Below are 27758 nucleotides of genomic sequence, written 5' to 3'. Positions count from 1 at the left end.
CTCTCTCTCTCTCTCACATATTCACACACACACTCACACACATACACACACACATCAGTGAGGCGGGCAGGAGGCGGGGGTCAGCAGTGTCAGGCTCCCATGGCGTCATTACTGACGCTCGCATTCCAGCCGCTGTATGAAGAGGCCGCTAGGGTTCCTCTGGCATAAATGACGTGCGGCGAGGAGGGAAAGGGGGAGCCAGCGCGTACTCCGAAGCTTCCTTCCTCCCTCCCTCGCTCCCTCCCTCTAGCTCTCTCTTACAATCTACGGGGACGGGGACGGCTCTGAGCCCTCCGGAGCTAGCCGGTGTATATAAACAAAGGCACATTGCGCCGGTTTGGGCTCTCCTTAAAGTCCCAAGCTCTTACGGCAGCAGCAAGCAAGAGACGCGGCTGCTCTCTACTACTACTTCTACCCCCCGTCTCCCTTTTTCATTTCTCTTTCCCTCCCTTCAATGCCTCAGGAAAACTCATTCTCCAGGGCTGGAGCTTCCTCGGAGCCTTGGGCTTTTTTCTCAGCAACGTCTCGGGACAGCGCTCGCCTGCTGTCGTTTTGAGGGAATAAAGCGTTTGGCAAACTACATGTAAAGACGGAACCGCCACAGAAACCGAGTAGGTATACTGTGAATGGGGTGCTGGGTCTACAGATGGGAGGGAAGAGGAGGGCCGATACTTGAATAAAGTTTGGATCACTTTCGATCAAGGCAAATCAGGGCGTGGAACCCAGTCTCTGCCTTTGCAGCAGTGCTTGGTAAATGAGTAGGCAGCAGTGGGTCAGAACTGAGCCCACACCCTGGAGCGCCAGTCTGGGGGTGTGAGATTTCTGTGCAGCTTCAGCGGGGTGGGGGAGGAGTGCTCTTTCGCTCGCTCACGGCCGGCGTCGCTTTTCTTCTCCGCGGCTTGCAGTTGTCATGGGGATGATGCTAGCGGGCTTGCCCACGCCGCCGTGATGAATGGCAGCAATTTGTCCTCGTCCGGGGCTGCCGAGCTCAGCGTCCTTTCGGGGAAATATGTGCTTTTGGCCCTTTGCTGCGGGTTTTTGTGGCGAGAGCGTGGCTTCGGCCAAAGGGTGAAACGGGTTTAGGGAGAGAGACGGACAAAAGACGGTAGGGCGGTCTGAAGAAGAAAGCAATGCTTGTTAAAGGAGTTGGCAGTGGAAGTTGCTGGTTGATTGCTCGTGGAAAGAGACGGACGAAGTCAACGGATTTGCTCCTGCTCCATCCTTGGCCCTTTTCAGCTGCGTGCACACCAGGAGCCCGCACGTGGAAGAGGTCGAGAGGAGCCACGGGGGCGCCGCCGTGATTATTCCAAACTTTTCCGATATGATCAAGCGGTGGCAGTCACTGCATTCCCCCCCCCCCCCATTTTTTAGTTAACCGGGCTGGAAGATGACGTTTGGCTAAATGTGGCGAGATTCCCCTATGTTGATCCTCAACGCCTCTTTCTAGGGGGCTGAGTCCTAGAAACTGTGAAACAATAATTGAAGAAATAGCCATCAGTATAGACAGTTTGCTTTTTCCTGACAACTCCACCAGCATTTCCCAACATCAACCTGGGATTAAGGAGGAAAATTTTCTCTTTTCAGTGCCATAGAAACTTATGTATGCCACCACAGCCACTGCTAGCAATGCCAGCTTTACTCCTGAGATAAATGAATATCCCGAGTAAGTACCCATAGAGGGTTCTCACCCAACACAATTGAAATTGGAAGGTTCTATTCAGAAGATTGTTTGAACCCCAGCATTGCTTCTTCTAGAAGCTCATAGTTAGACAGATATGCGGTTCAAAGGGAAAATAATTTGAGAGAGGAAGGGGGAAACAATTTCAGAACGCACTTCTGAACCTTGAAAGTTATTTTGAAAGAAGTATCTATGACCATTACCAGAGAGTGTCTGTCCAGTCATGACTTAAACTTTTGCACCTCTCCTTAAAAAATAAACTACGATTGCAGGAAAATTGTAACTATTGCTTTAAGCCATTTATTGACAGGATATGGTGAATTGTAGGGCTTCTGATTACATTATCCATGGTCTTAATACCACTTTAAAAAGGACGGAAAAATAATTTGGTGGTTTTCCTTGTGAATGATAATGCCTCTTATGCTCCATACTTCTGAAAGTCTTAACCAATTCCTCTCTTTCCCTGTTAGTATGATAAACTGAAGGAAAACACACTGGATTAACTGGTTTCTAAGGATTGTAAATTCTTCCAATGGAGTCACAAAAATAGAAAAAGAGAACTAGTTTGAGAGTGCAAAGAAATCACAAGGATTGTGATGAGTAGTGTTTTGCTATATGTATTAAATATAAACACTCTGACACTGTAAGCTAATGGAACAGATGGGGTAGTGGAATTATTTTAGGGGAAGCACCCGTGTCAGGTGAGAATCTGTGTGTGTAAGGAGTCAGAAAGCTTTCTTCCTTGATAATGAACAAAATTAAAATTATTAAAGTAGATTGTTTTAAGGGACAGGCTCTTTGGCAGAGGTAAAGCCCCCACCTGATTCACAGTTATGGGAATTGTGTGGGGACAGGGTTCAGAGCATTTCTCAAGGCACCTTCAATAGGAGGGAATTTGAGAAGTGAGGTCTTAAAATAATTGGGTTATTTAGCATTGCAGGCGGTACGTCTACACAACCAAGGTTGCAGGACTCAGAGTATTTGCCAAGAGCATTTGTGATTCATGCATGAAAGGAATAGGAGACTATCAGATATAATCACCCATTCCTGCTGTTCACCATCAGAGCTTGAGGTCACACAATGCTTAATGCAGGGAACAGGAGAGAGGTTCTCAGAGTTACCCATTTCTCTCTCTCTCCCTCAGTGTAGTAGAAAAAAGGGCCTGTGCATGGAGGTGCGAAGATCCAATTTTCAGAAGCAGAAAATTGGGGTGCCCACTGCAAACCTAAGTGAAGTAGTCCTTTTCTTGTCCTGTACTATTATGACAAAAATTATGGGCAAGTTAATCAGTCTGCCCTGTCTACTGCTGAATTTGGGCTGGTCGTCTTAGTTGCTCAACTCAGTAGGATTTAGGGCCAAGCTATATCAAGACTGCTTCAGCTGCACACATCAGCATTACTCTGAGCAGCTTGCAGTGGATTTGGGACTGAGTGCCTTTCCCAGGGATCTTGTCCCGGAAGGGAGCTTCCTTGTAGAGTCTGACACTTTTATTTCTGGGGGAGGAGAAAGGAAAGAGACGTCTGAATTCTTCAAACAGTGATTGTGACTAGAGGATATTCGCCTTGTGGTCTAATGATACTTGTTCTGGCTGCTTCAGATTAATCCCAGGATTTGATGTAGGGACAGTTGTCAAATTTCTAGGAACACATATTTGAAGACTGTGCTTCTAAATGTCCATTTAAATTTGGTTTTTCATCTGTTTCAGAGAGGAAGTGAAAGTTAAATTCTTTCAGCTGGTGTTTCCATTGTCTGTTCGTTTAGGACCTGGGAATCCAAACTGGTTCAGGAGCTCTGGAGATGGGCAAACTGCTGCTAAGGAGCAGGAACCCCATTGCCCAAAGCAAGAGACCAAGGTCCAACACTCTCTGTCTCTCTCTCTCTCTCTCTCTCAGAGCCCAGGTCGGAAAAACCCTCTCCCTCTGGCTCCAGACACAGCGCTGCTGAGGAGGGATCGCCACCACCACCTACCCTTGCCCCAGTAGCAGCAGCAGCAGCAGCAGCCTCAGCCATCATCCTGTCAGCCACCCCCACCATTCAGCAAGCAAGCCACCCTCCAGGTAAAAAGCATTGTTTGCATTCACCCCCAGTCGGGCAGCTGCTTTCTTTCTTCCCACTAATGGTCTCTTGCAAAGCTGAATTCATAGATGAACTGAATTGCTTGGGAAAGGCAATTTTTAAAAAGGGTTACTTTCTCTGAAACATTTTCTATGATATTCAAAAATACATATTACAGCTTTGGAGAAGAGATTAGTTTCTTCTTTTAGATCAAAGAGAAAAAAATTCTCCAGAGCAATTTCTCAACCAGTGTCAGATTGTGACACTTAATTTTTTGTTAAACCATACTGTTACCTGATTAACATTAGAAATGCTATGAACCTTCTATAAAAAAAGATAAATAGAATTTTAAAAAGCAAGCATTTTTCATGCAGATTTCAAATAGACAAATTTGAAATAATTTAATGCTCTTTTTTTGCAATTTCTATTAGCTAAAATGCGATGACATTAAGCATATTTTATATGAATGTGTTTTGTTTGACTTTTTAATTATTTGATTAAAAACAAAAATTAGAGGTACTTAAATATATTTTTCAAAACAAATGGAATAGTTCAAAAAAATTGCCCAAAATGTCCTGTCATATATTATAAATATACAATATACCTTTTCTTTGCTAAAAGTTCTGTATACTCCCATAAAAGCTGAAACGAAAACTTAGCAATTGCCTTTGGATTTTTAGAGCAGATATTTAATTCTCCTTCATCACAAAATGCTCAATTCCATTTCTTCAAGAAATGAAGAAAAAGTAAATGATTCATTTATCATATTTTATTTTGGGGGATTTGATTCTTGCTGGCATGTTGTTCTGATTAAAGTTTTATTTACTCTAATAGAAAATCTCTGCAATAAAAAAATATTTTTAAAATAGCATGTAGATCCAAGTGGCAATACTGGGAGATATAGACATTTCTGTTCTTTATTTGAGGTGTATTTTTGACAATTAGCTTTTTTCCCCTCCCCTCCCCTCCCTTCCAATATATGTGATAATTTATTGTCATTCTCCCTCCCTTTATAATGTATGAAATGAATGTAAACATTCAAGAAGCTACAATTTCTTTTAGTTTCAGTGAGTTTTCTTTATATATCAAAAAAACAGATCCAGGGATAGCTTGAACTGAAATTTGCTTGGTAAATCCTTCTGAATATATTTGCAATTCTTTTCTGTTTAACTTGGTGTTAACACAAAGGCCACCACTAATGTGAGGATCTTCCTACATGGAATACCTTTTAATGTTACAGAAAGCATGCATACCTATTAGCTATGGGACTATTTCACTACCTGCATGTCACAATAGATTATAATGCAGCATTATTGTTACTGTTTTTGTTATTGCTGCTGCAACTATATTTTCTCAATATCCTTGCTTTGCTTTGCTTTCTCAAGAAGCAACAGAGAATACATTGGGAGTCTCACTTCATTTTTATCCCAACAACGACCTTGTAAAATAAGCTGAACTGAGAGTAACTGGCTCAAAGTTTCCATGGGCTGAGGACAGAGTGGAACCTCGTTCTCTCCAGTCCTAGTCCAGCACCTTGACTGCTGCACAGTATCTCAAATTTGCATTGCTAATTGTTGGTAACTGCCCTGCTGAATTAAAGTAATGTAGTGTGCTTTCCCTGACACAGAAATATTTTTCAAAGTAGAAAATTTGTCAAAATCCCCAGGCTGAGAATGCAGACATTGTTAATGGATCTTTATCTTTGCTTTTGTAGATATGCCCTGTGTGCAAGCCCAGTACAGCCCTTCACCCCCTGGTTCAAGTTATGCCGCTCAAACCTTCTCTTATGGTTCAGAATACAGTCCTGAGATCATGAACCCTGACTACACAAAGCTGACCATGGAATTGAGCACTGCTGAGATCAGTGCCACTGCTACCACCTCTCTGCCCAGTTTCAGTACCTTTATGGAGGGTTATTCTGGGGGCTATGAACTCAAGCCCTCCTGCCTATACCAAATGCAGTCTGCCTCCTCTTCTTCATCACCTTCCTCTGCAAGCCAGAGACCCCTCATCAAGATGGAAGACAATCGGATGCACGGTTTTCACCCTTCACTTTCTCTAACAGTGGATGAAGGCATGGCCAGCACCTCCATGTACTTCAAGCAGTCCCCACCTTCCACACCTTCTACCCCCGGCTTCACTCCCCAACAGACTTGGGATGAACCACCATCACACTCTCTTTCACCAGCACAGACTTGCATGGCCCCATGCCACCTGGTAGACACTGCCCCTATGAAAACTGTGCCTGGCCGCTTTCCACTTTTCCATTTCAAGCATTCACCACCCCATACACCTACTGCAGGTGGCCACATGTGCTATGATACCACTGCCTTGAGCCTACCTATTGGATCAGATAGGCCCAATGCTAGTCAAGCTGCTATGGAAAATCATCCATATGGGCACCCCTTGTCCAAGAGAGCAGCCACCTTAGCTTTTGCACCACTGGGCCTCAATGCAGCCACTTCCAATCTTCTGGGTGAGAGCAGCAGTAGCAGCAGTGGCCTTCCCTCTCCATCTAGCAGAAGTTCTTCATCAGGAGAAGGCACTTGTGCTGTGTGTGGGGACAATGCTGCCTGCCAGCATTATGGTGTGCGGACTTGTGAAGGATGCAAGGGCTTCTTCAAGGTAATTGCTGAAAATTCTTCATCCATAAGCCAGCATCTAATCTTATATATGTGTATGCAACAGTAAATGTGTCTGTATTCATTTGGTTTAATTACGAATAAGACTTAGTTCTATATATCCTTGGCTGAGGGCTGTTCTTACTGAAATTAATGAAGGTGTATATGGAATTTCACTGCACATTTCAGTCAACCAATCGAACATACCAACTGCTCTCAAGAGATTTAATCACAACTTATTTAAGATGTATGAGCCTATATTGTGTCTAACCACAGCTCTGCAGACTCCACATACACATATGTCCTTGTAATTCATCAATATTCTTTCACTGCTGGAAGCTATTCATATTTATTTACTGTATTTAGTACTATCAACATTCATTATGCTTTAAACAAGAATAAACCCCTGTCCTAGGAATCCAACAGTCTAACTACTGGTAGTAAAGGGAGACAAGAAAGGAGAAAGAAAACTTGAAGGGGGGAAGGGTTGATATAATTTAAAATTCTATAATTTGTTTTCCTTTATCTTTTCATCAGCCAACATGTATGCTGATATTATTTCATCCATGTTCACTTATTTTTTATAACCTGTATTTCCTGACTTCCCCCAAGAAATGCACAGCAACATAGTGTTTTGATATTAAAATGTAATAGTATAACTATCTGTACAAGAGTATGGTTAAGAGAGCTACTTATTCAGCAAGTTGCTTAGTAGTCCCAGAGTAGCCATATCATATGATGAACCCTAACCCTGATCATATTACCTAGAAATAGGTATAATTGAATAAATGAAGTTTACTCACAAGAAAGTATATACAGAATTGTATCCAAAGAAGCTTGCAGATCTAATCTACTGTAGCTTCTTGAGAAATAAATTTGTGCTTTTTTCTGACCTTGAAAATGGGAGCCCAAAGCCTAGATAATTCTACAATAAGCCTTGATTTCAAAAAAACCAAACAAACAGCAGTCACTTTGTGATTTAATCTTATAACCATAAAAGGCAATTTATTGTTGCTGTGCTAGTACAGGGCATATGACAATCAGGACAAATCCTCAGAGAATGTTTGACATTAAATAAAATAGGTATGATTTCTCCAAGAAAAGTTATTTAGAACTTATTGATTCCTTATCTCTTTAATAAACTTACTCTATAGACCTTGAAATCTTATGGCAAAATGCATTTGACAATTTTTGAGGATGCAAAAAAAATCCTGTATCGGTTTATCTGGGATAAACCACACTGATTTTAATGGGAATTATTTCTGAGTAAGTGTATGTTGAGCTCCAGCTCTAATGTGTCATAGTATGTATGTTTTAGGGTTGTAACAAATGAACACAGTACTCTTGTGAATTGTATTATTCCTAAATGTGTTTTGAAGATAGTTTTGATAAAGTTCTTAGTAATTTTGTCATAAAAAGCATTTAACACGCATGTACAGAATTTCTTAGTTTGACTTTTAAAAACAAAATAGCCTTAAGTCAGTCCCACACACTGAAGCTCAATATGAGGATAAATATAGATCTGCTTTAACAGGACTATTATTATGGTTGTTAAGATCTGCTTTGAGCATTTGAAATAAGCTAGCTAGATATAGGTGTGTGTGTGTACGTGCGTGCGCATGCTGAAAAATTAATTAAATAATTGTTCGTATATCCCATTCTTATAAGTTTTAATAAGACTTGTTTTGCAAATTGTATGGTTAGTATCTGAGAAGCATGTAAATTTTCGCATCTGAAAAACACATTTTGTGCAGTTTTTTAATCACAAACTGTTGTAGAAATAAGACAGCTCCAAATTTAGGCTGATCACACAGAAATATTTGCTTTACTTTGATATTTGCTTTACTTTAATATTTGCTTTTATATGAAAAGCTTAATTTCCTCAGTAAATTTAGTAATAAATGCTTGCAAAATATTACATTGGTTTTTAAATATAAAACTATCTGGACATGATCTATTTATAGTTAATTTATAATTTACATTTATAGATTAATAGCCACCTGAATAATGTTGAGTTGGGTGGCCTTATAAATCTAAATAATAAATGAACGAATAAACAAATACATTTTAAAACACCATTTATTTCATTAAGAAATTTGAATTTAGCTAGCTCATTAAAATCAGCTGTTGGTATTCCTTGCTTTTGGGTAAGCCTATGATAACAAGGCATGCTATACAAGATATTTTTATATAATTTATAGTTTAATTTGTATATTTAGCTTTGCTTAATAACTTGTTTTCTTATTGAGTTAACTTATTTTTCTATAACAATACAGATACAAATATATCAGTATTCATATGATTTTATTCTATTCACCAATAGAATACTATTTGGTGAATACTATTCACCAAAATGAACCAAATAGAAAATTGTTCTCAAAAGAATATTAAAAGTTAATCTAATCCCCAAAGTTATAACATGATGACCTGATAACTTCATACAAGATTTTATCATCTACAAGTTGGCTGTCTCTCGAGTCTAGCTTTGAACCATGCTCATAATTTTCACTGTCAGTAGCTAATACCAATGCATTGTTTTTTCCTGGAGGATAGTGTTTTAAGGAATTAATGTTATCTAGTTATAAGAATTGCACAATTGCATTTTAATGTTTTTTTTTTTACACAGGTGTTAAGGTCCCTGTTCATTCAGTTAACTTTTCCTTCCATTGTATTTTTTTAGAGGACAGTTCAGAAAAATGCAAAATATGTTTGCCTGGCCAATAAAAACTGCCCAGTAGATAAGCGTCGTCGAAACAGATGTCAGTACTGCCGATTTCAGAAGTGTCTCAGTGTTGGTATGGTAAAAGAAGGTAAAGCATTCACTAATATTAGCTCACACATTGCAATACCAAATAGGTTGCATTTAAAAGGAGTGGCTCTGTTATTTCATTGGTGAATTTTAGAAATAATGCTGAATGCCCCAGTTTTTATGTGATTTGCACATATGCTGAAAAGCATATTATGTTGTAACATCTTCATTCCAAATGTCAAATAGATTCTTCAAAGATCCAAGCAGGAAGGCAGAACTTTTTCAGGGAAGCATTTCCAAGATTTCACACAATGCTTGTTTCAAATCTTTAGTCTCAGGAAGGAAATTATTACATTTTGTTATTCTCCAGTCTTCCAAATTGCACATGTCAAATTAAAATTTTAGTTGATTGATTCATGAAGACTGATTTGTATACATAAGATCAAATGTTAATTATTAAAATACTCTTTTTGGATCTTTCTATATTTAGGAAGTATTAAAAACAAAATTTATTAATAGGAAAATATTTATTAAAATTTATTTTATTGATGTATGTTATTTTTTAAATTGCATGTTATACATATCCTTCAGTAACTCAGAATGCATATCCATTGAAGTTGTAATACATCAACTGAATTTTTTAATTGCTTGGTGTTATAATTATCTATCTAAAAGCATTAATGCAAGCTAAGAAAATTTGTAACTACATTGCTCATCCATTAATGTAGCTATAAGATGCATGTATTAAATATCATTGTATATTTGCGTGAATATTATATTTTAATTGCAAACTGCAAATGTCTGGGTTTTTTCAAATTAATGGGAGGTATATAGAACTCAAATACACACACACACATATATATATACACAGCTTTAATTATGAAAAACGCATATAAAATGTCACACTTAAGATGGATGACATTGTTGAATTCTGGCTATGGGTTCTTCCCCCAATAACATCTATTTATGTAACTGAAGTGAAACCTGTTAATAATAATATGAAAGTGTAGAAAGACAAACAGTTTTCCTGTTGGATTTTATTTTTTGAATTTATCAGAAAGTGATTGTGCAGCTTTACTGTAATGTGATCCTTGTAGAAATTTGCCATGGTCCCTTTTATATCTGATTATGTTTTTTGTTTTTGCTTCTTGACCAGTTGTCCGTACTGACAGTTTGAAAGGGAGAAGAGGCCGGCTGCCTTCAAAACCAAAGAGTCCTTTGCAGCAAGAACCTTTGCAGCCCTCCCCCCCATCTCCTCCAGTCAGTATGGTGAATGCTCTTGTGCAAGCCCTATCTGATTCGGCACCCAGGGAACTTGATTACTCCAGGGTAGGTTTCATACTTTTCTGAGTAGAATTGTTTAACAGGTAGTCTGGGTTTTAACTTATGAATTTATGTGCTGAAGTATGAAAAACAGTAATCTCTTTGTGATCACAATAGTGACTTGAATAGTGTGCCAGTTAAGTTACACTGAAGGCCTGCTGAGAGTAATGGGGAAATTGTCCCAGGCTCCAGATATGAAAGGCATTCCAAGTATGGTCAAATATTTGAAAAAGTCAGGTGGATCAATATTTTTCATTCAGAATAGTAAAGCAATCAATGAAACATAATTCTAAGAAGTATTTCAATATTCCCCAAATATTCCTATTTACAGGTCATGCATTAACTTCAATGGACAAAAAGAGGGGAAAAAATAACAATGAGCGTCTATCCTTGAGCTTCACATAATTTTTAAAATAATCCAATTACATTTAATACCAATAATTGGTCAGGTCAAAAATAGATATTATGCTTACTTATTTGGTACAGAGGCATAAATTAAAACAGAGCTACTAGATTTGGACAGAAGATTAGGTCTTCCTTTGGTGCACTCATCACAGCTGTAACTAAATCCATCCACCTTGTGTACAAGTGGATACTGCTGACACGTTGATGATGCCTCTCCTTAAACCGGTGTATGACCTTCTGCAGAGGTTTCCTCTGAATGTAAAATAATATGGGGAAAACAACCAAACCCAGAGGAACTACACTGAACTTCCCAAGGACTTGAGCACTGTCCCTCTGGACCATTGACTGGAAATATCTGCTGAGACGAGTAGAGCCACAATAAAACAGTGTCCAAAACTCCCAACTCCTGAAGGTGATCCAGGAGGATGCTATGGGAAATGGTTCTGAACTGAGATAGCTAATAGGACCAGGAGGGGTGGACTCCCTCCACTGAGGCCAATGGAGGTCATTTACCAGAGTGAGCAATACACTTTCTGGTCTGAATGCTGGCTGGAAAGGATCCAGATAATCTGTTTTATCTAGGATTCTCTTTAGGAGATTTGTTTCCACCTTCTTGATCACCTTCATGAGGAAGGAAAGTTTGGAAATTGGATGAAAATTGTCAAAACAAGTTGGCCTCTTCAGGAGAAAGCACACTACTATGGCCTTTAAGGCAGTTGGTATTATGCCCTCCCCCAAGGAGGTGTTGATGATCTCCCAGAAGCAGCTGCTCATCCCATAAGCCACAAATGGCATTGATCTATCCCACAGCTGATAGAATTCAGATTACAGAGTGCCCTGTCTACTTCCTCAGGATCAAACAAAACCCAGAAAGCAACGTAAGGTGATGCCTTCCTCACCACAGTGGATTTTGCCCAACTATTTGTGATAGGTCCACAATTGCCTTGGAGGTCATGAATTCAAAGCTATACTGGAAACCTCTGCCAGGGCATGGAGATTAGACTCACCCAAGACTACAAGAACAAAGATGAGATCCATGAGTTTGTGAAAGACTATTGCTAGGAAGCAGGGTAGTTAGTACCCCAGCAGTATACCAGTTACCTAGTCTTTCAGTGAGACCCAGACATAGGCACTTACAGACAGTCACCTCCAGGGCAATGCTCTTTATCAGGCACAATCACAGCTACCTATCCTTGCTGACCTTTGTATCTCAGCTGCAGTAGGACCTGAAACCTGACTGGGCAAAATTCCCATTGTTGCTTATCCAAGTCTCAGAAATACATACAGAAATATATACCAGGTCTGTGTATTCATTCACTACCATGCCATGAATGGATGCATTCTTATTCTGCACAGACCTGGTATTTATCAACAGCTGTTAGAAGCTGTGACATACATCATGATAAACATTTATACATTTTTATGGCCAATTGTATGCAGGGTGCATTATACATTAAGAAAATGAGTGGCCAGTATTTTGATCCAAAGCCATCTTAAATAACTATGTAAGAAATAGCACTAATTCAGATTCCATTTTGACTTTTAAATACTTTATATTTCACAAGTGGTATTAATTTACCCTCCCATAATAATCCTAACATGCTTTTTGTTAAAAAACAAAACAAAAAACAGTTACTAGGAAAATACTTTTCAAACAGCACAGTCTTGCACATGTTTTGCACTGTGTTGTAAGTTATGCTGGACAGATGGGAAGAAATAACATAGTCTAAAGAGCACAAAACATGCTTTTTGTTAAAGATATAAAATATAATAATCTTAAACAATTAGCATAACGTTTGCAGTGGAATTTATGATGTTATGGGACTGATAAAATTGTCTCAACCAGGGCTACCAATATGGCCTGCAAAAATCCAGATGGTCTCTAGATAACCCCAACAAGGTACAGCAGAGGAAGCTCTAACTCTTTACTGCCATTCTAGTGCTTGTGCAGATTTTTGCAGCCTAGATCTGGTAGCTCTGTTTTGAACCATTTATTTTGGGGATAGTTTAAAGCATTTAATAGAGGCATTTTGCCACCACAAAAAGAGCAGCCACTTCTAAATAACAGTTGTTGAGAAAGGTACTGTCTGATAAAGAGTAAGTGAAAAATTTATTTCTTCCATATTTCTGAAAAATAAAAATGTTGCCAAAACAAAATTTCAAAATTCCCCTCATCCCTCAGTGTACCCATAGAGATGTATAAGTTACTATGTTTTTATATGAAGTTGATGCACACTCATGCGTTTACAGAAGAGATCGGCTTTCATAGGATGAAAATGTGTGATTGAATCTATTGGAATTTGGTGCTGAGCACTGTATTTGGGAAAAGAGAGAACCAAAAATGGCTTGGGAACAGGCCAGTCACTCTCTCTCAGCCAAACCCACCTCACAAGGTTGTTGTTATGGAGAAAAATAGGAGGCAGGAGTATTAGGTATGCTTGCTGCCTTGAGAGAGAGAAAGAGAGAGAGATAAAAATCAGGATAAAAACTAATAATAACAACAACAACCTGCAGTGATAGATTCAGCAGGAGGCTTCAACCTGGCTACAGTTAGGAAAGAAGGGCAAACTGCTGGATAGTCTTACCTGCCTTCAAATTGCAGTCAGGCCAAGGAAGTCATCGTGGCAGGGAAAATGGTCCCTCCAGCCAGGGGAGAGGTTCCTCTCTCAGCTCTTTCCACTGGTTATTCTTTGGCAGGGATGTGCAGCGCTTTGGTTCTGAAGCAGAAAATATGCATCAAAAGGGACTCATATGTTTCATCTCTTGGCAAATCCTTAAAGAAGCTGCATTTTTTCCCTGGGCTCACACGGAACCATGCATCTGAGACAAGGAGTTGCCAACAGGCCTCACATACCCCTGCAGAAGTACCTTTTCCACTTTGGATCCAAAGCAGCCCACATCCATACTCTTTGGTGGGGTAAATTAGCTTTGAGGGGCAAGAAGGTAGAATGGTGACAATCTTTAAGAACTTCATCATGCTATCTATCATCAGCCAATTCTGAGTCCATTCCAGTGCAACCAAGTGGCTAGAACAATAGAAAAATCCTATGCTTATCAACACCACTGCCTAAGAATATCCCTTTCAGAGCTAGCTGGAACAATTTCAGGGGCTGGACTTCTTATCCTGGGGAATTATGTGAGTAGTTAGGCTGTTCAACTAAGAGCACATTAGAAGTTTATGTTCACTATGGCAACTATGGACCTGTCTGATTAGTATGTGACTTGAAGCATAGATTGATTTTCTATCTGAGGAGCGTTCATTGAGGGTAGAGAGAGGCCATGGTGGATGCAATGGTTTTCTGAGTGTACTTGGGAAATTTTGCTGTCTCTTAATAATATTATCAAAGTCTCAATCAACATGTAGAACATGGTAATAGTCCAGGCAGTATGCACTGTTGTTTGCCTTTTGCAGACTCAAACTAGTCCCCTCTGATTTAATGGGGAGGTAAAGGTGATTGCATCCCCACAGAATAAGGGTCGCTTTTCTGTGCCATATTGCATCATCTCTACCAGAATAGCAAAGAGGGATTGCTGGAGCAGTTGGTGGTCCATGATAAGAATTCACAAAATCTTTGTGGATAAATTTGTTTGGATCCACCTTGACTTGCACTCCAGTATAGGGGTAAGGTATGCTGATGACTTAACTATGGTAAAAGTGTGTCCTTTATTTCAATTTTTTTTTCTGCTTGTGGATGTGAACAGCATAACTGGTGAGATGAGGATTATTACCTCCTCACTTGACCTTTGCCCCTCCTAGCCAATGAAATTGAATTGACTAGGTGAGGAATGACCTCAGTTGTGAAGAGATTTATTAATTCTTCCTTGAGGAAGGGCTATGTCTCTTTCTGCTTAAAGGAGACAATGCAATGGTAAGATTATTAGTTTAAAAACTTCCTTTTTATCTGGAAATGCTGGAAAACTGTTGGCCGATCTCACATGAGGTGCTTGAAAAGGGAGTGATTTCACATCTTCAGATACAACTGGAAGCTACTGATTAGCCATACCCATTTCTGTTGGGCCCTCAGCAAAGACTGAGACTGCTTTGATCTTCTTAGTGGATGATGTACATCAGGAACTGGATTTGGGGAATTTAGTCTTTCTAGTTCACTGAACTCTCAACAGCTTTTAATATCATCGGGCATGGTATCTTTCTGGTTGGCCTTGCAGGGCTGGGCCTTTGGGGCCTGCTTTACATTGGTTCCTTTTTTTCCCCATCAGGGTTATGACTACTTCTAAGATGGTGCTTGTAAACTTATGTATACAATGTCTAATTTGGCTATACAGTCAGTTTAATATAACAATGATTTTTTTTAAACAACAGTAATTGCTAGTGCACAATAGGACAGTAGGAAGCTATCTCTGAGCTAAATTGCACAGACTTATAAAAATGGTGACAGATGGTGGTAATATTCACCCAAGTAACCAGTAAAAGTTTCTTTTATCTAAAAAACTGAAATCACATATTTTATGCAATACAAGATTGCTGCTGAAAAGAGCATCTTGGTGTCCATATTTTCCTTCTCTGTGTTTCAATATCTTGAATAATTTTCTGTGGTTATAATGGCAGAGCTTTGTACTTCCCCATTTTAGCTTCTCGTTATTGGTTGCTGCATTTGGGATCATGAAGACATACAGGCCATATAAAATAAGTGTATTTTCTTGTAAGAAAGGAAAAGGAAGAAATAGATACAAGGTTATTGATTCATCCAAGAAAAATCTGTGCCATGAATAACATCAGGATCTACCTTTAGTATTGATATTAGTATATTTGCCTAAATGTCACAGCCATATTAAAATAAGTAGCACATTTGCATAAGATATTAAAATGTTTGATTTATAAAAATGAGGAAAATACATTTATATAAAAAAGAAACTATCAACTATTCCGCAGGACAGATTGATGTCTACAAATAAACTTTAAATAGGAATTTCAACCCAAGATCCCTACATTAGCATTTTATCCAGTAAACCATACTATCCACAAGAATAGATTCATTCAAGGAAGAAATATTGGTTACCAGGTTAAGTCACCAAAAGACTCTTGGTACAATGAACCTCCCCTGGTAAGAGTTAGCAAGCCTTCAAATATAATACAATAACTGCTAGGGTCTTCCTCTGTATCTTTATGTACGTGACCATTCATAAACTCCATACATAGGCTAAAATACATTTGACAGCTTATAATGGTTGCTTATTGTTCAGTGCTAATGTCTGTTGATCTGGAGGAAAAAGTTTTCTTCACTTCTGTTTTTAATTGCTTTTCTTCTAGTACTGTTCTACGGAACAAGCTTCTGCGGGTACAGATGCAGAGCATGTACAACAGTTCTACAATCTTCTCACTGCCTCCATTGATATATCTAGAGACTGGGCAGAAAAAATCCCGGGATTTATTGATCTCCCTAAAGAAGATCAAACTTTACTCATAGAATCAGCTTTTTTGGAACTTTTTATATTGCGTCTATCCATCAGGTACATCTGAGATTCAGTAGTGGAAAACTCATTATTTTGTAATCTGTTTGAATAAAACATTAAAGTTATTACCTCTCTTTCAAAAACAAAAAATATTTATTTTGATGGATTGATAACCTGCAACCCAGTTTGTTTACACAGATAAGTGTTTAATCACTGTCTGAAGCAAATTGTGAATGTGACAAAATACTTCTGTTTTTTTTCTGTTAGGATGATTTTGTGGGAAAAACTAGCATATTTTAATAAGTAGGAGTGGATGAAGCAGAAGTCTGGAACAGTAATCAAATATTAAGGCATTGGGCTAGTTTACACACACAGTAGATCATACAGTAAAACTATAACCAAACCTTTCATTCTGAGATGGGGAAATTTGCTGAGACCATTTTAATTGCCTTGTTGGATAACTTATGCTGAGACCTGGCTATAGGTAGTATGGTCCTGCTAGTTCTCTTAAACCTTTTGGAAGCTTTTACTGCTTCAAAAAGACAGCAGTACTGTTGATATTACAACTCTAGATAGGGTTCTGCATAAGGTTGCAGTTCCTGCTCCTCCACCCACAGTGTTTCGGGATTCCCAAATGGTATGGTGGAGCCATTGAATGATTATGTCTAGAATGCCAGTGGCAATACTTGACATGGCAATATTTCTTGATGCCCTAGTTACATCCCAGTTTGACTAATGAAATTGTGCTACCCTAGAGTATTATATCAATGGTTAAATCAGTATCAAATGTGGCACCAAAGCTGCTAAATGGTACAGGATACCAAAAAAAAAATACTGTATTGAAAGACTGCACTGGTTCCTTATTGTTTTCTGGGTACAATTTAAAATACTTAATATTTAAAGTCATAGATGCCTTGAGGCTTTGCTATCTGAGAAGCTACAGTATCTATCTCAATATGAACCTATTTGGATATTTAGGAGAGAGATCTGTAGCTTTTGGAGGTCCATTCATTGGGCATACAGGAAAGAGACTTCTTTATGCTTTCACAATAGAGTCAAAGCCTTCCTCTTCACTATGCCTTTTCAATTTGAATTTCAACTGCTTTTATTAGATTCTTTGTTTTCCATTTTTACTATTAGTTGCTTTGAGTACCCTTGGGCATAGTTGCTTTGAGTATGCTTAGGCAGAAAAACAGGAATAATATTATTTAGTTCCATGACTGTGTATAAAAATGCCTAATCATCTGGGAGATTATTATTAATATTATTATGTTATAATATGCTAGATTTTTTGTTGTAAAGATTTGATTTCATGGAAGAACATTAAAACATGCAACCCACTATCTATCTGAAATGATACAGTCCAGGAATATATTTGTAACCTTCGAAACCTATTGTGTAAGATTCACTACTTGGGTAAACAAAGAATGCAGTGTGCAAGAGGAGAGTTTAACCTGGGGATAACATGCATGAATCATTCCTCTGTGAAATAGTGCTGGGTACCCATAATTGTGTAAACAAGAACAAGGACTGACAGGTTCAAATGTCTCTTGATTTTGTGTTTGGGTAACAAACAAATCTTACCTATGATCTTCATTTATATGGTACTTATAATCTCAGACATTCAACTGGGCAAATTGATACCCTCCATGAGATCAAGCAGGGGGAGGTATAGAATTTGAATATCTAGTAATAAAGAAGGCCTCTCCAGCCTGGCTTCTCAAATGGACCCATTTCCTGGTATGTGAGGTTTCTCATACATCCAATTCCCCTGTTTTTGGCAAAATTGGGAATAATCACAGAAGCATCATGCATTATCATAAAACTAATAATTTTGGGAAAGATGGGTGAGGATACCTGATGCGCAACTGAGTAGACCACATGGCCATTTCTGTTTATATAAGTGAATGGCTGAAGTTTCAAATCCTTCTAAACCCATCTTCCAATTGGCTCCATTTTCTTTCATCTCCAATCAGCTGCCTTTATTCATCCAGCAGCACAGGTGGAAGAACACTCAGGATTTCACCCTGAATGGCTACAATTGCATTCAGTTACTGTCCTGATAAATTGGATGTGAGATCAGCCCCAAACATTACCATATTTTCAAAATGAGGTACATGTGTATGGAAATATTGATGGTATTTAGATAATGTGCATTGTGCAGTAGGATATATACTGGTAAGTTTAGCCATATTCATAGTATATGTCTCCTTTTTTCATTTAAGATCTGACACTACTGAAGACAAGCTTGTTTTCTGCAAAGGACTTGTACTTCATCGACTTCAGTGCCTTCGTGGATTTGGGGAGTGGCTTGACTCAATTAAAGACTTTTCTTTAAATTTACAAAGCCTCAACCTTGACATCCCAGCCTTAGCATGCTTATCAGCTCTAAGTATGATTACAGGTTAGTATTCTTTTAATTAAAAATAAATTTGTTTTACAGACATTTATATATCACTATGTGTGAACAAATTTCCATTTTAATAAATTCCAAAAAGAATGTATGCCTGCAATGCAATTAAATTAATTTTAAATTTAATTTAAATTTTGAATTATATTACATTAAAACACATTGCAATTAAATATTTTCAATTATCAGACTAAAAAAATCAAAATTACAATATTTAATGTCCAAATTATATTGAAGATTAAACTGAATTCATGTTGCTAAGTTTTCCAGGACATCATGGCACTATTAATCTAATATTGTAACTGGTGAAATATTCTACTGCATATCCTCAGACTGAGCTTCCAGATTGTTGATTACTACTGGTACAGGGCCTAGTTATCTTTAGGACCATCTGGTTGACCCCATCCCTGCCAGCCTTTAAGAAGGCCCTGGAGACCTGGTTCTTCACTCAGGAATTGGGCCAGGAAGTCAGATATGCTTGGCTGTACAATATGAGTTATGTGGTGCAGTATGTTTCTACTTTATTATGTTTTCTTATTTCTATCATTTTCCTTGTATTCAATGTTTTTGAATATAGTGTTTTCTTTGTTAGCTGTGCAGGGTCACTCGGTGAGTGGGTGATATACTTTTATTTTAAAAATATGTGTGTATATATGTGTGTAAACACAGACGCATACAGACATATATAAAAGTAAATCATTTAGAAAGACCACTTATGGGAAGGAAAGCAATTAACAGTAGTTTTCCTGGAACAAAAAAGTAGGGAAGCACAGCAGCAGAATTGTCCAGTGGGTAGATATAGCAGTCCATAGTCCAGACTGAGTGGTTTTCAGGATGTTGCCAAACTGGACAAGATTTGGCAGGATTTTCATCAGATGCTTGGAGTCAAGCTGGTATGAGCACAGGACAGGAGTAGCTTAAATAATAAGCATAGTTATGTCCATAGGAAGATACTTCTAGATGTCTGCATTTAAATAGGACTTGTAAACATTTTGCCCCCAGGATATATCTATAATATAAACTTATATTAGTTTTATACCCACCAGGGGTCACTCTTGGAAAGCATGTAGAAAAGGGGCGGGGCTTCTGTGAAGCTCCTGGTGTCACTCTAATCCCTCCGCCCTTGCCCTCCCAAAGGATACCACTGATACCAGTTTAATTTCATTACGAAAGAATCCTAGGGCTGCATTTGATGAGGGTTCTGCCTGCTTTATAAATCTACAGTTCATATGATTTTCTGAAGAAAATGACTGCTTTTTCACTTTCTGATATAAACCAGTAGATTACAGAGTTATTCCCATTGGCAATGGAAATAAGAGTACAGTAGTTTCTTTTATAACCTGAACAAAGCAGCACCCCATTTAAAATGTATCTGAGAAATATAATTGTATGAGGTTAGGAATTAAACATGTGTACTCAGGCATTAAAAAGGCTAAATGTTCATATACAATATGCTACTGAAAGCCAGTTACTTGGAAAATGGAGAGTAACTATAAAGGAGGGTTGTATGTACAGCTGTTTTTGCTTTCCAAAGGCACCTGGGTGGTCTTTGTCATAACAATAATGCTGGATTAGATAGAGACTTGGTCTGGTTGACAGTGCTGTAGCTCATCTGCCCTTATATTTTCTTACCAAAAATAAAATTTTCTCCTCTTGCTGAGACTTGTGGTAGAAGTGGAATACAGGGAAATGGTTTGGGTATTTTACGATTTTCTTATCTAGACAGCATCATCTTTTTCAGTACTTTACAGGTAATATAATAATTTATTTTAAGCTTTAAAATAGCTAATTTTGAGAGTACTTTAATCTGTAACCCCTTTAAAAAGCAACTATGCTGCAAAACTATAAAATAATTCATATAGCAAAGATTGGCTGAGCTGTCTGTATTTTCTTAGAAGAGTATCTGTGAATTCCTGATGGAATTCCAGGCCTTGCACTGATGGAGCTAGCAATGGATATTGATCTCCCCTTGAATTCACTGAATAAATAATGGTTGCCATAGATATTGAGCATTCACAACTGGTAGGGAAGCTAGGAAATCTCCAAAACACCTTCTGTGGCAGCTCAGGCCTCAATCCTGAAAAAATAAATGATTTCAGTAAAATGTGAGATATGCACCATTTAGAATGTTGTGCTAATATAACTGTTTTAGTCTCTAACTGGAAGATAAAGTACTATGCTTGATTGTTGCTGTAAGAATGGGATCAGCTGGCATTGTACTTTTCCACTGGATTGAGACACACATATTTTCTATTCATGCTCACATACAAGGCTACAGAATTACTACATTAGTACTTCTTTTCTTATAATTAATCATTAGTACACTCATTCGCATAATATGGATGCTGATTTCTTTGTCTGCTGTTGCTTTGCAGACCGTCATGGATTAAAAGAACCAAAGAAAGTGCATGAGCTATGCAACAAGATCATGAGCAGCTTGAAGGATCACTTGGCCTTCAACTGTCAGAGCAAAAGACAACCAGTCGAGTCTGCAGAATCTAAGGTGCTTGGCGTCCTCGCTGACTTGCGTGCTCTCTGCACACTAGGACTGCAGCGGATCTTTTACCTGAAATTGGAAGATTTAGTGCCACCTCCTTCCATTATTGACAAGCTATTTTTGGACACGTTACCGTTCTGAAAGTCAAGTTTCCCTTGTGAAAGGCAACTACCTACCAGAGCAGGCAAAAAGATTGAATATTTACTAATAACAATGCTGCTTTTGTTATATGGGGGGGGGTGTAATTCCAGCCCTAATCAGTGGACTTTTCCTAATGTATTTCTTTGCAAACTGAGGTCTAAGACATAATTTACAGTCTTGGAGATGGAGAATTATAAGATGGAAAGATTAAATGCAGGTTTTTTTTTAATGGCACTTTTTAATGATGCTACTCCAGCCAGAAAAAGATGTTAATATAACTGTATAAAAGCTATTCCATAGAAACTCTTCTTACATGGTGAGTAGAAAATTGTCACTGCAATGTGTTTGAAAACAAGAGTAATAACAAATAACTGATTTGGATAGCATATATTTTATTAATTTATATATTTAGCGTACTTCTCATACCAGGCCTCATTCTCCTCACATAAATTATTTTTTTCTCTCTCTCTTTTTCCCCTTAACAATGTTCATCCACAGTTTCATAAATAAGATATAGTAAAATGACAATGGCTGTTAGCTCCCATGCTCAAGTGCAATTTTAAGGTGCTGTCTTGCTAAGTCTTGTTTATTAGCTGTAATTTATTTTAATCCAAAAGTGAAGTGAAAGAAATAAAATGGGGGGAAATGGCTTTATTACATGCACTAATTTCCATGACAAAGTTCTTCAAACTTTGGATCAATGTAGCATGACTTACTGACAAGCATATGTTGACAGCAAGGCACTAAGCAAAGATCCCATGCTTATTCCTTGGCTGATTAAGTCAATAGCAACGCAGAATAACCGAAGGAGACAGGGTCAATACGGACATAAGTAAGGCTAGGACTGAGCTTAGCTAATTAGTTAGTAATAGATTCAAGACAATTTGGACAGACAAGTTTTGTAAAAATAGTCTGAATGTAAATGCTATGAAGAGTTTAGTGAGCTGCATTTTAAACATTCCGTGTATGTACTTTTCTTTTTTGTATGTTTATACTGTTAATGCCATATTAATATGAAATAATTTGTTGCACAGTGTCTTTATTTGTATAAATATTTGTATGCATGACATATTGTAAAGATTTGCCTCTATTTATTGCAGTGACTGCCAGCTCATGGGAGCCTGTTACAAGAGAGACTAAATAGTGTACTCACACCAACTCAGTTATATAATGGGTATGGGTAGTCTCACACACATACACATGTATGTGATCTTTTTATTAACTAGTTAAAAAGGTAATATGTCTTTCACAAGTAAATCTGATCTTACCATTTATTTGCAGTGACTTTTAAGGCAGTAAAATTTAGCACTTTGATATTTAAACATTTGTTCATGTTTCGCTAACTTTAATATTTAAATATTTTCGTTCTTTACAAAAAAAAAAAAGATTTATATGCACTGTATCAAGTCAAGATTTCATTGGTCATTTTGCTACAGAAAAAGATCACTTTTTGAATGTTGATCTGATATCCCTGTATTTTTGTTAGCTTTAAACAATCTACAGTAGTTTTGTCTTTTTTAACTATGGTGTTTATATGGAAATTAAATTATACACACAGATGCCGAAATAACTGCCTAATAGCTGCAGCTAGGATAAACTAGATATCAAGCTATTATCTGGTTTTCAAAACGTTGCCTGATATTTTCTCATTAACTTTGTTTCAAAGTGTTCCTTTGAGGAAATTTTATTCTTTTATCCAGATTGATAATAATGTCAATAGCAAAAACGGCTTCTAATCATTCTAGCTAGTATTTTTAGTTTACCTGCAGATAATATTTGAAAATGTATTGCTTTTTTTGTATTGACATAGGATTTATGTGCAAACAGAATAGCAGAATTAAATATCAGAGGAAACTGATTTTTCTTGTAGGTTGATCATACTTGCCTGACCCTCAAAGCATTTTTCTTAATTTATTATTTGAATGTTTGTACATACTATACATAACTGCACCAGGTTTTTAAAAGGCATGGACATTTTCTTGCCAATTGTGCAGAAGGTGTAATCCTTATCCTCCTGGAATTAATAAGCATTTTTGACATACAATCCGTTCATGTTTCACTCTTATTCTTGTAGAATGCCATCATATACTGAAAGTTGGAAGATGAAGATTCATAGCTTATCACAAAGTTAGGTTCCCAAAAAGAGTATCTTGTTGTTCCAAAACATTTTCTTTGGATTCTCTTTATGCAAAAGAAGTTTTTTAAAAGTATGTTTTATAGTTCCACAATTTCAGAATACTGTGTTAGATTTCATGTAACCATTCTGCTTCAGTCTTCCGTAGATTTTTTTTTTTATGTCATTATGGGAATCATCCCTGTTAATGATGGAATCTTCTATTTTTTTAATTAATAAAAATGTTTGTGCTGTTGTCACTGATAAAACTTGGAAAGAAAGAAAGCTGATGAATTATTTCTTGAAGTCCTCAGCTTGAAGGTGCTTTGTCTCTTAGGCTAAAATCAAGCTTTCCAATGAGTACTTTGTTTTCATTTCAGACAAGATCATGGTTCAGAAGTTACTCTGCTTTTCAAACAGCGTTGTGTGTGTATATGAGACAAAGTATGAACTTGTGTTCATCTGTGGGATTGAACGAAATGCACTTGTACATTCAATTAAAATGATAAAATTGAATGGCATTTTCCCCAGAGGCACCATATGTGTTGAATTAACATGTGTTAATGTTTCTTGTGAACTGTTAATAGGATAAAACATTAAAAATAAACGTACCAAAAGTAAGGGTATATTAGGAATCCTGAAAAATTGGTAGGAGGACCTTGAAAATAAATGTTGATAAGTGCAATGCCTGTTTAGAAAAGGGAGAAGTAGAGCCCATCACCAGTATCCTATCTCTGGCTGTGGTTACTACTAAACCTGTAGGGGGAAAAACACATTGTCATGGAACTTTTTTAAAAAACTTATTTTTTTTATTAATATTTTATTAGCCTAGCTCTTCACCTTTCATAGTATTGAAAGTACCCAATATAGAGGCGCATCTTAAAGTTTGCCTTTTCTTTATGAAAGCATCACTCATTTCACCCATAATGCTAAATTATAATGTGGTTGGTTGTTTTATTTCAGGGCTTAGTGTGATATGCAAATAGCCCAATGAGTAAACCATGGCTTGTTTTAAGAAAGTAAACCATAGTTATAAATCATGATGTTTTTGGCTCATGGATTCCAGCTGTGGCTTAGTGTGATGTGTGAAAGGAGGTTTGTTTGTGATTTCCTAACTCATTCCTGCTTTGTTTGGATCCTGGTTTTCAGGCAATCTACATAAGTGCAGAACAAAGAAAAACAAAAACAAATTGGCTAAAACAAATTATGATTATTTTGGTTGTCTGAGAGAGTACGGTTGATGTGCTTCTAACTTCTTTTAAAAGGGGGGATTAAAATAAACTACAGCTACATTTGATTTGTAAATATAGGCAAACTGCTCACTGCTAAGTGGTTCACAAGCCTGAAATACATCACGATTGTGCAGTTTTGTTCAATAAATGTATGATGCTGTTTGAAGCAATAAAAGTATCACAGCTATTCACAAGCAACAAAGATCACTGACAAAGATTAAACTGACCATTTAGATATTCAAGAGGCATTTTGAGTTCTTTTAAAATGTTCTTGGCTCTCTAGATTCAATGTACCAGATCTTGGCAGCAAAAATCTGGGTGACCATTAGATAGCTACAAAAAGATACAGAAAAATCTAGTACTTTGCTGCCATTTTTGCAGTCCAGATTTGGTAGCCCTATTCTAAACTAAGTTGTCCAACACTCTGTCTCTATTTATATATTCTTTCTGAGGAAACAGGCTTTTAAAAATCAACATGATGTTGTCCTGACTGAAGCAGATAAATAATTAAGCATTCATTTACTACCTATTATTACATATAATTTCTAAAATTAAAAGATGAAACTGGAAACTAAAACATCTAGTACAACTAAGGAATATTTCTGATTTCCTAGCAGATGGGTATCTTTATTAATCTTTCTGCTATATTATAGTAAGCAGTAGTTATCTACATCAATATACAGATATCAAACATTGACAGAAAAATGTATTTTAACACATTTCTAATCACAGTATAGTTGATTGTAGTATTGTAAAGTGTTTGATCAACTTTTTTGTTAAATGGGATAAAAGGGCTTCTGATTCTGCTATTTGTTGCTACAAGGCTTTGAAATTAAAATCTGTATCCCTATATAAACCAGTTTCAACAATTCATCTATACTGAGAAGTAATTTACTAATTTAGTGGGGTTTCCTGCTAGTTAAAAGTATTGAAGACTGCAGTCATTAAAAGGAAAGTAAGAGGTAGTTATGAAGATTACTGATGGGACTCTGCAGAACAGCCTTGATTCTCAATAGCATTAATGAAACCAATGTTACATTGTACAATGTAGTACAATGTGCTACAATCTTCAACACTTTTTTCTGAAGCGCTGGAATCCCCACAAACATGTATATCCCTGAATGAAATGCAGCCCTCAACTGCATTCTTCATGTAGAATTCTTTATACATGTTAACGGTAGCTATTAGCAACTTAGGCACGAGGGGAGGAACTAAATAACTACTCTGTTGGAACAGTAGGTAGGTCAAGAGTAGGAGAAGGAAGGGAATAGTTTCCTGCTTTCCAAATGAGCTATAATCATCAGATTACCAAAAATAGAGGAAATCCTGTATTTCTAAAATCTGAGCTACAGTATAAGGCAAAATGCATAGCTCTTATTCTGCCCATTCAAGTGGGACTTAGTTGACTGAGTCAGGTACCACTTTTTATGGGTGTTCCTACAATCCACTAATTCCTTCAATAACCCTGCTGCAACAGGAACAGGATCATTAAAACAGTGACAAATAAACTAGTATGTTGAGTTTAAGATTTCTTCTTGACAAATCCATGCCAACTTTTACTCTTCATATTGTCTTCAAGGTATTTAAACATTTGTCTCTTTATGGTCAGCTCTAGAATCTTCCCAGACATTGATTTGTATTCCCTGATGTGTATTCCCTGATATATTTCTTCAGTTTCAGCTTCAGTTCTGCCTCTACATCCTGTTCTTTAGTTGCCTGGTGGAACACATACCCTCTTGTTAGATAAGACTGAGTTGAAATTGAAATTTAATAATTCCAAATTTTCTTTGTTATCTGTTAGGATTTTGCCATCTTCATTCAACAGCTGATATTATTTTTCTTCCTTTTTTCTTAACTTATCTGCAAAAGCCATGATGATGATGATTATGATGATGATTATGATATTATGCTATCAAGTCAGTGTTGACTCTTAATGATCACATAGTTCCTTCAGGTCTTCCAACAGTTAGTCCATCACCTTGCTTGCTGCCTCTTTTTTTCTTTCCTTTCACCTTTCCCAGCACCATAGACTTTTCAAGAGAGTTAGATGTTCACATAATGTGTCCAAAATATAATTTGAGCCTGGTCATTTATGCCTCAGGTGAAAATTCTGGACTGATTTGTTCCATGATTCATTTATATGTTTTCTTGACTATCCATTATATTCTCAGGAATCTTCTGCAACACCAAAGTTCAAAAGCGTCAATCATCTTGTAATGTCTATCTAAGTAGTAAAGTATAAGAGTGATTTACTATTGCCTTCTCTGACCTAGTATAGCATGATGCCTTTACTGTTGTCATTAAAGTAGATGATCTTTCTCTGTCATCTTCCTGTATAACTGCTGCCCAGCATAGGCGCTTTATCTAGGCAGCTGAGATTAACTTCGTGCTTTGTGTGACCCTACTGGAAATATGTACTCTTGGCATACATTCTCAGGATTCTTCACTCATCCTCCCAGGACCACCAGGACCACCACTACCACCACCACCACCGCCACCATGATGAGGCAGCACAGCTCGTGAAGGGGATTCTTAGTATCCTTCAAAAATTGCTAAGATTTAGCTTACCTGAGACCAGCAATGGTATATACTTTCCCCTAGTGACCTGCCTATCTTTCCACTTCCTATATTTGTCCTGTCTTGTTTTTATGACTTCACTAATTTTAAGGGGTAGTCATAAGAACTTCTTTCACTGTCCTCTTTTTTTCTCATTGCAGTTATTTCTATTTCTGCTTTTTTTACTGTCTTTCCTTTTAGGAACTCCCATGCCTCTTGCATTCCTATTCCTAATAGCCATAGTTGTTATGGTCATTATTCTAAGTGTATTAACATCTACTTTTTTAGATCAATATGTATATTCAACTATACTCAGATTTAGTTTCTATTAAAATCAAGAATTCTAGCATTAACGCATGGTCACTTCCCCCCAATGTTCCACTTTCCTGTCTTAATTGTACATTTGGACTTACCCTCTGTTGTTAGAACTGGCTGGCAACCATTTCTGGAGGGCAGAAACAGACAACACCGCTCATTATCAATCCTCCACTCACTCTGAAGGCAACCTTCATGTGCATTTCCCTGCTCCAGTTCAAAAGGACCCTTTCCCTCACTGTATCAGCTGG

General features: G+C 37.4%; 1 protein-coding gene across 1 annotated transcript; it reads left to right on the top strand.

Annotated features, from left to right (window-relative positions):
- The first annotated feature begins 419 nt into the window (after positions 1 to 419).
- NR4A3 (nuclear receptor subfamily 4 group A member 3) lies at positions 420 to 25908 on the top strand. Its single transcript, XM_007434429.4, has 8 exons — positions 420 to 611; positions 3571 to 3735; positions 5448 to 6358; positions 9035 to 9164; positions 10260 to 10432; positions 16101 to 16300; positions 18469 to 18647; positions 21029 to 25908. The coding sequence occupies exons 3-8, from the start codon at positions 5450 to 5452 to the stop codon at positions 21289 to 21291; spliced, it is 1854 nt and encodes a 617-aa protein (XP_007434491.3). The 5' UTR covers positions 420 to 611; positions 3571 to 3735; positions 5448 to 5449; the 3' UTR covers positions 21292 to 25908.
- The last annotated feature ends 1850 nt before the right edge of the window (positions 25909 to 27758 follow it).

The sequence above is a fragment of the Python bivittatus genome, unplaced genomic scaffold (genome assembly GCF_059951505.1).
Source record: "Python bivittatus isolate LINGU-HERP-01145 unplaced genomic scaffold, Pbiv_v1 ctg000610_np1212, whole genome shotgun sequence".
NCBI classification, from domain to species: domain Eukaryota; kingdom Metazoa; phylum Chordata; class Lepidosauria; order Squamata; family Pythonidae; genus Python; species Python bivittatus.
This window is presented reverse-complemented; position numbering and strand designations above follow the sequence as displayed.

Coding starts and splice junctions, on each gene's coding strand:
- NR4A3 (XM_007434429.4), top strand. CDS start 5,450: ATGCCCTGTGTGCAAGCCCAGTACAGCCCTTCACCCCCTGGTTCAAGT. Junction 10,433..16,100: donor GGGAACTTGATTACTCCAGG/GTAGGTTTCATA, acceptor CTTTTCTTCTAG/TACTGTTCTACGGAACAAGC. Junction 16,301..18,468: donor ATATTGCGTCTATCCATCAG/GTACATCTGAGA, acceptor TTTTCATTTAAG/ATCTGACACTACTGAAGACA.